Genomic DNA, 12,418 nt, shown 5'->3' with positions numbered 1-12,418 from the left:
TTTTGTGTAAACTTTTATCCCACTTGTCCCATTGCTCATTCTGAGCTTGTCCTAATTTGATTAAAATACAGGAATTAATTCATTATTTTATTTAAATAGAGAATTAATGTCATTAATTAATTAGTCCTATGCTGCAGCTTGAAAATTCTGGGTTCAACGAGGGTGTTGTGAAAAGTTTTTTCTTGGTGGTTTTGGGAGGTTTTTAACAACATTACCTTGCTTTCAGGAATTCCATTTATTATTCTACTCTGTTTTAAAGCAGTATTTGCTATCTGGGCCTCCTGAGCCTTTTTCATCAAGATGATTTCCATTCAAGAAATACTTTATCACTGTATTCTTAGTGTTTAGAACACACTTATTATGCTGGATGTCACTACTTATGCCAGAGATTCATGACAGTGTAGATAACTGGGGAAAATAAATCAAGGAATATTTGCAATTCTCTGGATTCTGCAGGAGAAATGCTGCCAGTACTGGCCATCAGAGGGCTCTGTGACTCACGGAGAGATCACGGTGGAAATCAAGAGCGACAGCCTGATGGATGCCATCAGTGTGAGGGACTTCCTGGTTACATATAACCCGGTAATTCTTTACAATTCCAGCGGGTTTTTGTTGTTTTGTTGGGTTTTTCTATTTTTTTTTTATTTTTCCCATCAGAAGGCATTTGCAAATCTGGTTATGTATTTTAAATTCTGTGATTTCTGTCAAAACTTAAATGTGGTTAATCAAAAGCTGGCAGTAAGAGGAAGCTTATATGAGACAATTTTGTTTAAAGTATCTGAAAATTCTGATCAGTGAAACAGGTGGTTGCAAAGTTGGGGGGTGGGTTTTGGGGTTTTTTTAAACTGTTTTGTTGTTGCTGTTATTCCTAGAATTTTCTGCCATCTCCCACATAGGTATCAAAGAAAATTTGATTCAAGATTTTTCCCAAAATTTGGGTTTGGGTTGGAAGGGACCTTAAAACTCATCTCACTCCACCCCTGCCATGGGCAGGGACATCTCCCACTGTCCCAGGTACATTTTCCAAGCCCTGTCCAACCTGGCCTTGGACACTTGCAGTGTACCCTGAGTCCTCCCCAGAGGAAACAGCTGGGCAAACCCAAGGAAAATTGGAGAGGGGAAATTATCAGTGGGTGGGGGATTTAGAAGCAGAGCTGCCAGGGTGGAATCATGGAATATCACTGGCAATAAAATCACCAAGCTCCTTAATATGGTGCGGCCCAGGTTGCAGATTCTGCAGTGCAAAATGGCTGCTGCAGATGCTGCAGGCAGGAATTGTGTTTGCACCTGGGAGTGCTGAGTGGCTGAAAGGTGTTTTCCTGCTGGCAGAGCAACCAGGAGAAGCAGAGCAGGCTGGTCAGGCAGTTCCACTTCCACGGGTGGCCGGAGATCGGGATTCCTGCCGAAGGGAAGGGCATGATCGACCTCATTGCAGCTGTGCAGAAGCAGCAGCAGCAGACAGGGAACCACCCCATCACTGTGCACTGCAGGTGAGCCCCTCTGCACCTCAGCTGGGCTGTCTGTGCCCCTGGCATTCCTCTGTGGTGGGAACTCAGCACATCCCTCCGGATGTCCATAGTTACCGAGAGAGCCCTTGGGGGTCTCAGAAATCCTGGAATGTTGCCAGGAGTGTTTGGTGGCTTGATTTTGATCCGTCCACAGAAGTGACAGCAGTGTGAAGACATGAGAATCACTTTAGAGTGAAGGGTCTAAAAAGGACACATTTATAGGGTGAAATATAAACTTTAAGGTTTTTAGTACAAGGGAGTTATGGAGACAAGATAGAAAGATCAAAGCATGTCTCGTCCTTCTTCTTTCTTCTTCTTGTCTTCCATTTTCTGTGGTGATGTTGGCACTTGGGGATTGGTTTATGGTGAAGGTGCACTTGCTAACATGGGTGAAAGGTATTGGGAAATAAAGGTAAATATCATGTATGTAGATTTTAGTATAAAAAGACATGACCGCCCCGTGGGTGGTCAGAGTGCCCTTGGCTGCCTTGCAGATCAGACCTCTGTTGGGCAGACAGAAAATTCTGTAGATAAGAAACAATAAACAATCTGAAGATGGAAAAGCTGAAGAGTCCAGACTCGTCCTTTGAATCGCGTGCCACCCAAGAACCGCCCTGCCCGTGTCGGGGCACAGACAGACAGACAGACCCGACACTCTTTGGTGGGGGTTTTTGAAGTTTGGAGTGAGTTAGAGACAGGACCTCTGAATTGTTTTAGATTATTTGATTTATTTTTCTTGTTTTCTACCTAGACAGGAAGGGTGAGTTTGGCTCACATCCTCACTGCATGGCTCAGAACGTCACAAGACCCTTAGTTACAACACCTTTTTAAGGATTTATTGACCAATAAAACACTGCCAACAAGGATATTTATGTTTTTGACCCAATCCTTAAATATTTCATCTTGTGGACCCATGCTACAGTGTGAGCTTTCTTAGCCAATCATGTTATGACACACAAACCTACAGTGCTGCATTCTAAACTCCTTGTTTACCTCTGTAACAACTTTTATTTTTTCTATATCTTAAACTCTAAAACTCTAAACTTCCTTTTACTTGGTTTAAGATGTCTCTGCTTTAAACTCTAAATCCACATTCTCCCTTCCAGCACACCTGGGTTTGGAAGCCTTTTCCAAGGTCTCAGATCAAATCCTGGGTTTAATTCTAAGCTTTGGCTTACAGGCCCAAAGTTCTGAGAGTTCCTTGCATTGCAGATTCCAATGCTCTTCTTCCCATTTTATCCCACTTCATGCCAAAAAAAATTGTGTTTTCATTGCAGTGCTGGAGCAGGGAGAACGGGAACCTTCATAGCCCTGAGCAACATCCTGGAGCGGGTCAAGGCTGAGGGGCTCCTGGACGTGTTCCAGGCTGTGAAGAGCTTGAGGCTGCAGAGGCCACACATGGTGCAAACACTGGTATGGGATTTCCCAGGCCTTTGGAAGGGAGTTCTGGGTGTAAATGTTCCTGGCAAAGGAGAATAAAAGGGGTTTTTTTTGGCAGGTTGGCATAAATGATGCGTGGTGGATGTGTGTGTACAAGGCATAATCAGGGTTTTACAGGGGGTTTTGGAGCATGTCTAAAAATACAATTTGGTTAAATGTTCTCTGACTTTTAGGAACTTGAGGCAGTGAAACTAAACGTATTTTGAGTGTTGCAGGTGATAAAATATATTAAGTAACCTTAAAATGTCTGGGCATAAACTGGAATCACAGAATGGTTTTGACTGGAAGGGACCTTAAAGCTCATCCCATTCCCAGCCCTGCCATGGCAGGGACACCTTCCACTACCCCAGGCTGTTTCAAGCCCTGTCCAGCCTGGCCTTGGGCACTCCCAGGGGTGTGGGAATCTTTGGAAATGTCTCTGACTTGTTTAAAATCTTTGAAGTTTTCTTTCAAGTCATCTCCAGCTACTCTTTGAGCCTTAGTTCAGATGCTTTTCCATATTAAGTAAACATAAAAAAGTTTTTTGAGACTTTTCTTAACTTGAAAATACATAAAAATATTGATATTTTTAATTTCCATAGCAACTTTCATTCAGCAGCTGAAACCTCTTATAAACAATTACCTCAAACCCTTTTTCCAGGGATGTTCTCTGCATCCCACAGATAGGAAGAACAGGGATGAAGAAATGGAATTGGGTTATCCATGCTCAGGCTGAGAGAGGGATGGGTGGGACATTGGGAAGGAATTCCTCCCTGGGAGGGTGGGGAGGGGCTGGGCTGGAATTCCCAGAGCAGCTGTGGAGTTTCCTTCCACAGCTGCTGAAGGAAAGTGATGCTTTAGCAATAATCTAAATCTGGGCTTTCCCACATCCCCCACTGGTTCTGTCGGGCAGCTGTCCAGAATGAGAAGAACTGACTTGAAATTAATTCTTAGGCTCTGGAATAAGCATGATTGTCATATTTTATATTATTTGCTGAAGAAATCCTTCCCTGGGAGGGTGCTGGGCTGGCACAGGTGCCCAGAGCAGCTGGGGCTGCCCCTGGATCCCTGGCAGTGCCCAAGGCCAGGCTGGACACTGGGGCTGGGAGCACCTGGGACAGTGGGAGGTGTCCCTGCCATGGCAGGGCTGGCACTGGGGGGATTTAAGGTCCCTTCCCACCCAAATCATCCTGGGATTTTCTGATTCCCTGATCATCATCCCTGGGCAGTGCTCAGGAGTTTCTGCTGTGAGCAGCTGGGTTTAAATCAAAAGCCAGGCCTAAGAACTGATTCAGTTTAAGAAGCATTTCTGAAAAAGCTCAAGAAATCATTTGAACTAAAGAGCAAGGATCAGCCTGTGTCTGACCAAAGAAAACAAACCATTGGTTTTATTTAAAATAATAACCAGAAATCAGACTAACTGGTCTCTGTTAGGACATACTGAATTTATCCCTGGGATTTGCAGAATTCATGTTTTTTATTGTAACCAAAAGCGCATTTTGATCTCTTTTCCTTGTTTTCCAGGAACAGTATGAATTCTGCTACAGAGTGGTACAAGATTTCATCGACATCTTTTCAGATTATGCTAATTTCAAATGAGAATTCTGCCTTATTTTTTAATTTGTCTGTATAAATAGTTGTATATTATGTTAATTTATTCTGTGTCACTTGGATTGTCAACTGAACTGTAAATACAACGTTGTGCTGGCTCTAAAAGTTGCATTTGCTGTATAAAGTTGTTTCTTAAATATAAATATCTTCTAAAGTAAAGTATAATGTTCCTATACTGTATAGCACTGTAAGATGGGATAGAAATCTTTATTCTAAATAACAAAAAATTAATTATTGGGGTTTTTTTTCCTTTGAATTTTGCCACTCATAAATATTTATCAGCAGCATTATCTCCCAATTCTTGAATTTTTGACAAGTGATTTACAGTTCATCCTCAAAAAAGTGAATTTGGGTGCACGTGTTTGAACATATTTTGTTCATCTGGAAAATATATTCACCATGAAAATAGTTATTTATTTTTCCAGGCTGTTTTAAAGAGCCTCCAGGTTTTGTTGGATTTTGAGTCTTACTGTCCATAGGAAAAAATCAGTAGAAATACAGATTTGAATTTTTGAATTAACAGAATTTTCAAAGCCCTATTCATTTGGGTTTTTTGCCCAAATAATGTTTAATTTGACTTAGAAAGGCAATAATGTGATTTTCAGAACATTTTGCATATTTCAAAAGTATATTTTGCAGCACCTGAACTTGTCTACTTGAAGAGAAAGGCCAGAAATTAAGTTAAAAGCTTCTCTTCTCTATAAACACCTGCATAATTTCTCACTTCTTTAAAATAAGAGATGAACTCTTATTCCTAGATTTGACTCAGCAGGATAATTAAGAGGTAAAAATTGGGAAAAAAACATTTTATGAACAGTTCAATGCCAGAAACATTGAGTATTGTAGCAAAAGTTCCTCCAGGTTCTTACCCTCCCAGAAATGTTATCAAAAAAGGACTTTCTTAAAGAGGTTTAGAGTTGTGTACAGAGATATATTTTTATTGAAAGTACTACTGAGAATAGAATTGGTGACAGAAAATATAAAAGTTTTTATTACAGCCCTGACCAGGGGCTGGGAAATCCCCAAAATCACAGGGCACCCGAATGTTGAATAATTACCAAATTTATCTCTCCCACTCTTCCCAAAGCATCTCTGAGTTAATGAGCACAAAGGGGTGAATCTGTAATGAATTAAATAACAAATATGCAGCAGTTCTGTCTCGTCCAGCCAGGCTTTGGCCATGCAGCATCAAAGCCTAATTTCAAAAAAGCAGCTTAACCTGAGCTTCTCCCTGCTGTTCTTGCACTATTTTATCCCATTCCAGTAGAATCTCCTTGCCCCTTGGAGCAATGCAAGGGGATGGGAAGGTGTCCCTGGGTCTCCTTCCATTCCAGCCTGGCTGGAAAAGGTTTGGGATGGGAATTCCTGAGCCCCCAATCCCCACAGTGCCATTGGCTGTTCTTGTCTTCCCATTGCTGCACTCCTGTATTTATTTGTACAGTAAATTATGCACTTCAGAAACGAGATTGGTTAAAGACTAAACCTCACTCGTGAGTCTCTATGAGAAGAAACACTCAAGGTTGGGTACTGAAAGTGGAGCTGAGGAAGGGCATGTTCCTGAAATTCCATCCAAATGGAAAGAGCCAGAATAAATTCAGCCTGGAAATTATAGTTTGATTTAGAGCAAAGGCTCCCCGAGGCTGGAGAGTAATGCAAAGGAATTCCCATTTTCTGATCCTCATGTCAGGATCTTTTCCAACCATTTAGCCCACATTTGAATAATAATTTGTCAGAATTTGAGGTCTCTAAGGTAAAACCTTGGGGTGAGTTGTACATGAAGTCAGTCTCAGTGCAGGGAGACTCCAAAAAATTGGAAAATAATGCAAAGGAATTCCTATTGTATGATCCTGATGCCAGGATCTTTCCAACCATTTAGGGGGCATTTTAATAATAATAATAATAACAATAATAATAATAATTTGTCTGTTGGGCAGATTTGTGGGTCCCTTTGGTGAAAACTGGGGTTGTTTCCTGAAGTCAGTCTCAGTGCAGGGAGATCCAAAAGGTTGGAGAAGTAAGGAATTCCCATGGTATGCTCCTGATGTCAGGATTTTGCTGACCCTTCAGCCAGCATTTGAACAATAATAATTTGTGTGTTGGGCAGATTTTGGGGCCCCTGAGGTAAAACCTCGGGTTGAGTTGGCCGTGAGGTTGATCTCAGTGCAGCAGTGATGGGGTGTGAGGGTCCCACAGCCCCCAGGAGCTGCAGCACAACTCCCACGGGGTTCCCTAAAGGCCTCCTTCCAACCAGGAGCAGGATGGAGCTCAGCTGGAACACCAAATCCTCGGTGGGTACTCGGATTTTAGTTGATAACCAGACTGAGAAATGCCTGAAACAGAATTCAGAGCTCCCAGCTGTAGCTCCGTGAAGGTTTCTGTGGAATTTGAAGAGCTCCCTTGGCAGTCACCGCGTGTGCTCGCTGGCCGGAGCTCTGGGGAGGGTCTGGGTGGATTGGAATTTTCCTCTGACTCTCTGTCTTTTGAATTCCTTCAAAAGGCCCAATAGTTGGATTGGAAGTGTCCTTCTGATCTGTCTGTGCTTTTGGTCACTGTGTGACTTGGACTGTTCATGTGTTCAGAAGGTCCCAGCTCAGCTCAGCGTTGAAGCGTTCGCTTCCCCACGCCCTCATCCCGCCATCCATGGGTGCCGTGGACTCCCTGTCCCCAGAGCAATCCCTTCAAAGTGCTTGGCTGACTTGGGCCTTAATGAAGAATGCATACTGTAATTAGCAGTGTTTTTTAGGCTATTTTTATGTATTTTTTTAAACTTTTAAAATGAGCCTGACCACCCCGTGTTCAGTCTTTTGAAATGTTTGCGTTTCCCTCGTCCCATTTTTCATGTAAAGTTACTGGAACTTTTCTGTATAACCAAAATGTATTTAATTTGTCAAATCTTTATAATATATGTATGTATTATACAGTTTCAGCTCTTAGTATTTTCTTTTCTTACGTTTCTAATTTGATCTTGCTGTGTTTTTAATGCCGGTGAATGTGGCTGAATTATTTGTTTATGCAAATTGCAAGATCTAATACATTCTGATGCAAGAACAAAGCTTCCTTTTTATTCTCCACCTGCATTATTTCCTTTAAATCTTTTAATTTCATTCCTGTGTTGTGTGTTCATTTGAATTAAGCATTCTAAAAGAGCTGAAATCCATTATCTAGATAAGTAATTTTTCAGTGCTTATCTGCAGCTGTTTGGGAGTAAAATTCTGATTTATTTTGGGACTGAACATTGTGCATATAAAGGGTGTAGAAAGTCATGGAAACAGTTGGAATCCAGGTCTTCCAAAATGTCCCCATAAGTGGGATCTGATGAAGTAAGTACAGTAAAATTAAGTAAATATTTATATTAAGTAAAATAATCCTGTGTTAAACTGTGGTGTCATGCCAAGATAAGAATAGGATCTAAACTTCCAGCTGTGTCACCAGTGATGAATTGAAAGTTCACTCGAATTAACAGTAATTTCTTAATTCATTTTGACAAGTTTTGCATTGGACATCTTGCTAAAATTAACCCTGAAGTCTCTGCTGTTGTAACAAGAGGGGGAGGTTTGTGTAAAGCAGGAGTAACTGCTCAGGGGTTCCGTGCTAATGTCAGATCAAACAGGATTTCATGCAGCCTGATCTCTGTTCGACCCTTTTCCGTCTCCCCTGCTCCACCCCACATCTCCCATTTGGGAGATGCCTCTTCAGGGTAGATAATTCTAGGATTTATTTTTTGGGGGAAGAAATTGTTGGGAAGAAATTTTTTGTTGGGAAGAAATTTCCTGCATGTCCTTCCTTGGCATTGTTCTAACACTGGCAGGATGAGAGGAAATGGCCTCAAATTGTGCCAGAAGAGGTTTGGAAATTAAAATTTCTTCATGGAAAGGGTTTTACTGCATTTGGAAAATGCCTGGGGCAGTAGTGGAGCCCCATCCTTGGAAGTGTTCAAAAAATGTGTGGATGTGGCATGGAGGACATGGGTTAGTAGTGAACTGGTTGGTGGTTGGATTTGATGTTCTTTTCCAAACTTAACAAATTGATTCTAATTTGCCATTGCATGTAAAAGCTGTTAATTTTTTTTAAATTATCCCATAGGAGTTAATAAAATATTTTTGATTGGGTGATATACTTTTATGCAGCTTGTGCAACCACTGGAGGTAACTGTGTGTGAGGACAGGCAGGTGCCTTGGTGTGCTCTCAGAAAACAGAAGAATCTCAAATATTTATCAGTTATTAGTTGACTGTTGGTTAATTGAAATAAATAGTGATAATTGCAATTGTTGATCACACAGCAAACATGGATGTTTTTGTACTCTGATGGTGATACAGTTGGTTTTTTCCTACTTTTAAACATTACAAAAAAGATACCATAAAGACCTTCTGGTTCCTTATCTGGTTCCGTTTTTAGAAAGTCAACTTTTAGGAAAAAAAATGCAATTTAATTGTAAACTGTCCATGAAATAAATTTAGTTTAATGGGATATTTAAACAGTATAAACGAAGGCAGATCACAGAGGTGTTTGCTCTGCACAAATGTCAAGCTCTGTTTTGCCTGATGCAGAAATTGTTGAATTGAGAATTTTCCAGGCCACTGAACTTCTTGGGGAGTGTTCTTCATCTGAGGAATTAAAGGATTAGGATGTAATTTAGATCTTCTGGTGAGAGCTTCCTTCTAATGACTTTTATCCATTTTCTGTGCTGCTTTGCCCAGAGGAGGGGAATTACTCAGTCATTAATCGAGTTGACACTTTGCCAAGGAAGTTCTTTGTGCAAAGAATCCTTTTCACCTGTTTCCATTCACGAGAAACAACTCCAGCATTTTCCTGAATTTTCCTGAATTTTCCAACTATCCAGAAACATGGAACAGAAGATTCCAAGCTGGGCCTTCTCACCAGCTGGGTGGACAAAAAGCAAGGAGAACTCTCCCAGGTGGGAAGAACTTGAGGAGGAATTGTTGAGCGTGGGATTTTCCAGTTGATGTTTTTATAGAAATTTGTCCTTGCAAAACCTGGAGGGAACCTGTGAAAAAGATGGAGAGGGACTGTCTGTGAGAGCATGGAGTGCCAGAGAATGATGGAGATTGGGAAGGAATTGTTCCCTGGGAGGGTGGGCAGGGCAGAACCTGTCAAAGTCACGTTCTGTGCATGAATAGCAGCACTCCAAAATTCTGGGTGCAATGTGTCAGTGAGATAAATGATGATTTTAAGAGAGATTTGTTGCAAAGCTTTAAAATTTCAGGGGTAATCATGAGACCTCATGCCTGGCCTTGGCTTTGCACAGTGTGAGTGGCCTGAATATTTATACCCTGCAAAAGCCCTAATTTAGGCAAAGCTTTCACCAGAATTTGTGCTTTTTAAAGTAAAAACCACAGCACAAATCTGTAAATAAGCTTCATTCAGTGCTCCCACACCACCTGTTCAACACTTGAATAAATAACTCTGTATGAGGATCCTGATGTGAGAAATTAAAATGCTGATTTTTTTAATTCTCTGTCAAGGAGTTTCAAGCACTGACTTTATTTTTACTTCATGCTGGATTCAGGTGTATTTATCTAAATTAAATGTTTCCAAATTAACCTACCAGCAAATTTAAACCTTGGAGAAAATGCCTTTTTTTATTTGTTGGTTTTTTTCCCTCCTGTAAATCTGCTTTGGTAAATATTTGTACAGATGCTGTTTCAGAGAGCACTGCTGCTCTTGGAGACATTGAAAACCTTTGTTATAATTTGTGTTTTCCTCTAAATATTGCACATCACAAAAGCTGTGGCGCCACTGTAAATCACACCAGAAAATACAATTATTGCCACAGTGCAGGTGTGTTTATTTATTTGTGCTGTTTGATCACATGGGGGCTGGCAGAGACTGCAACAAATTCAATTTCTAAGAGTTTTTCTGCTAGAAATTGTTTTTAGATACATCATTCAGGACCCCCAGGAAGGATTTTTAAATTAGCAATGATACCCAATTAGATAATTAGATACAAAATAGAATCCTGACTTTGGTATGGTTTATCTCTAAATTAAAGATTGTCCAGTAGCACACAGATATTATTATTATTATCATTAATAATAATAATAATAATAATAATAATAATAATAATAATAATAATAATAATAATAATAATAATAATAATAATCTGAGCTAAATTAAAGGCCCACCAAAACTTACAAAATAGACTTCAAAGTCATTTATTTCAAAAAAAAACACATTTAAAAAGCTACTTACATCTAACTGTATCACATCTAAAGTCATCACAGCACATAAAATAGTCTTTGAGGCAAGCTAGAAAATAAGACAGGAGTAAAATCAAAAGTTCTGCTTTGTAAAAGATCTGAATAGTAGAATTTTATCCCCTGAAGCACACAAGGCTGGGTGACCTTGTCCTGTATCCCCTTCCCGAGCATCAAACTTGGAATGAAGGTCACATTTCAGATCTCAATAATGCATTGTTGTTGTTGTTGTTGTTATTGTTACTATTAATAGGGGTTTTTTTCTTCTGTCTTCAATCACAGAACAACACAGTGTTCATATTAATTCTTGGCCTCAGAGATCCTCAAATTCCAGTCTCAGTAACAAATTCCTGTTTGGGAGCAGAGATGGGGATCAGCTTTATATCTAAATTAAGGTAACTAACTTGCTGATTCAACTGGATTTAAAATACTAATTTAACCTTTGCTGCTGTTCACTTGCTCCTTATATTCTTCTCCCCCTCACCTTTGTGATTAATAGTATTTTTGTGACTAGTACTATTTTAATCTGATCAGACACAGATGCTGAACTCACTTTATAAAGCCTAAGTGAAGCTGAATCGATATAAAGTGAATCTGGGTGTGTTTTGCTGATCTGGGCAGGTGGAAATTTGGGACCACTGAGCTCCCTGCAAGTCCCCCTCCCTCAGAGAGGGGCTGGATTGGTTCAGGTTTAGGTTCAGGTACAAATATAGATAAAGGTTCAGGTACAGATTCAGGTAGAGGTTCAGGTACAGGCTCATGTACAGGTGCAGCTATGGACAAAGGTTCAGGTGCAGATACAGGTAAGAGCACAGGTAATTTTTTGGGTACAGATCCAGGTACAGGTGTAGGGACAGGTTCATGTACAGACTCAGGCACAGGTACAGATTCATGTACAGGTATAGACACAGGTGCAGGTACAAGCACAGCTTCATGTACTGGTTCATGTACAGATACAGGTTCAGATTCAGCTGTGGTCAGAGGTACAGGTTCGGGTACAGGTAGAAGTTCATGTACAGATACAAGCAGAGGTACAAGCACACTCTTGGTCACTGGTACAGGTTCAGGAAAAGGTTCAGGAGGGGGCACAGATACAGATCAGGGCACAGCTACAAGCACAAGTTCAGGAGGGGGCACAGCTACAAGCATAGGTTTGGTCACAGGTACAAGCACAGGTTCAGGCTGGGGCACAGGTACAGATCCAAGCCCAGGTACAAGCACAGGTACAGATCAGGGCACAGGTTCAGGAGGGGGCATAGGTACAAGCACAGGTTTGGCCACAGGTACAGGTACAGATGCAGGCGCAGGTACAAGCACAGGCTCAGGAGGGGGCACAGGTATGGATCCAGGCGCAGGTACAAGCACAGGTTCAGGAGGGGGCACAGGCATGGATCCAGGCGCAGGTACGAGCACAGGAGCGGTGCCAGCTCCGTGTCCGTGCCCGTCCCGCCGTGAGGGACCGGCCGCTCCCGCCGCGGTTCCCGGGCAGCGCCTGAGGCGCGAGCGGCTCCGCGGGGCGGCGCCTCCGTTTGAACTCAAACCGCCCTCGCCGCTCTCCATTGGCTGCGCGGCGCGTCGCGCGCCGCCCCCTCGGCCAATTAGAGGCCACCGCGCTCCTTTTCGAATGTTCAACGGTCCGCGCGGTGCGCTCGTTTCTGCTTCCG

General features: G+C 41.6%; 1 protein-coding gene across 7 annotated transcripts in view; it reads left to right on the top strand.

The window, feature by feature from the left end:
- PTPRE (protein tyrosine phosphatase receptor type E) overlaps positions 1-7,642 on the top strand; it is a 93,452-nt gene extending 85,810 nt beyond the window's left edge. For all 7 annotated transcript variants that reach the window (XM_077182773.1, XM_077182772.1, XM_077182769.1 and 4 more), the window contains exons 17-20: positions 457-582; positions 1,330-1,490; positions 2,786-2,921; positions 4,452-7,642. In XM_077182773.1, the coding sequence (XP_077038888.1) occupies positions 457-582; positions 1,330-1,490; positions 2,786-2,921; positions 4,452-4,526 (498 nt within the window). In that variant the 3' untranslated portion in view covers positions 4,527-7,642. The remainder of the gene's footprint in view (positions 1-456; positions 583-1,329; positions 1,491-2,785; positions 2,922-4,451) is intronic.
- Positions 7,643-12,418: the final 4,776 nt, after the last annotated feature.

The sequence above is a fragment of the Agelaius phoeniceus genome, chromosome 9 (genome assembly GCF_051311805.1).
Source record: "Agelaius phoeniceus isolate bAgePho1 chromosome 9, bAgePho1.hap1, whole genome shotgun sequence".
NCBI classification, from domain to species: Eukaryota; Metazoa; Chordata; class Aves; order Passeriformes; family Icteridae; genus Agelaius; species Agelaius phoeniceus.
The sequence above is the reverse complement of the archived record's forward strand: the minus strand, read 5'-3'. Positions and strand labels throughout refer to the sequence as shown.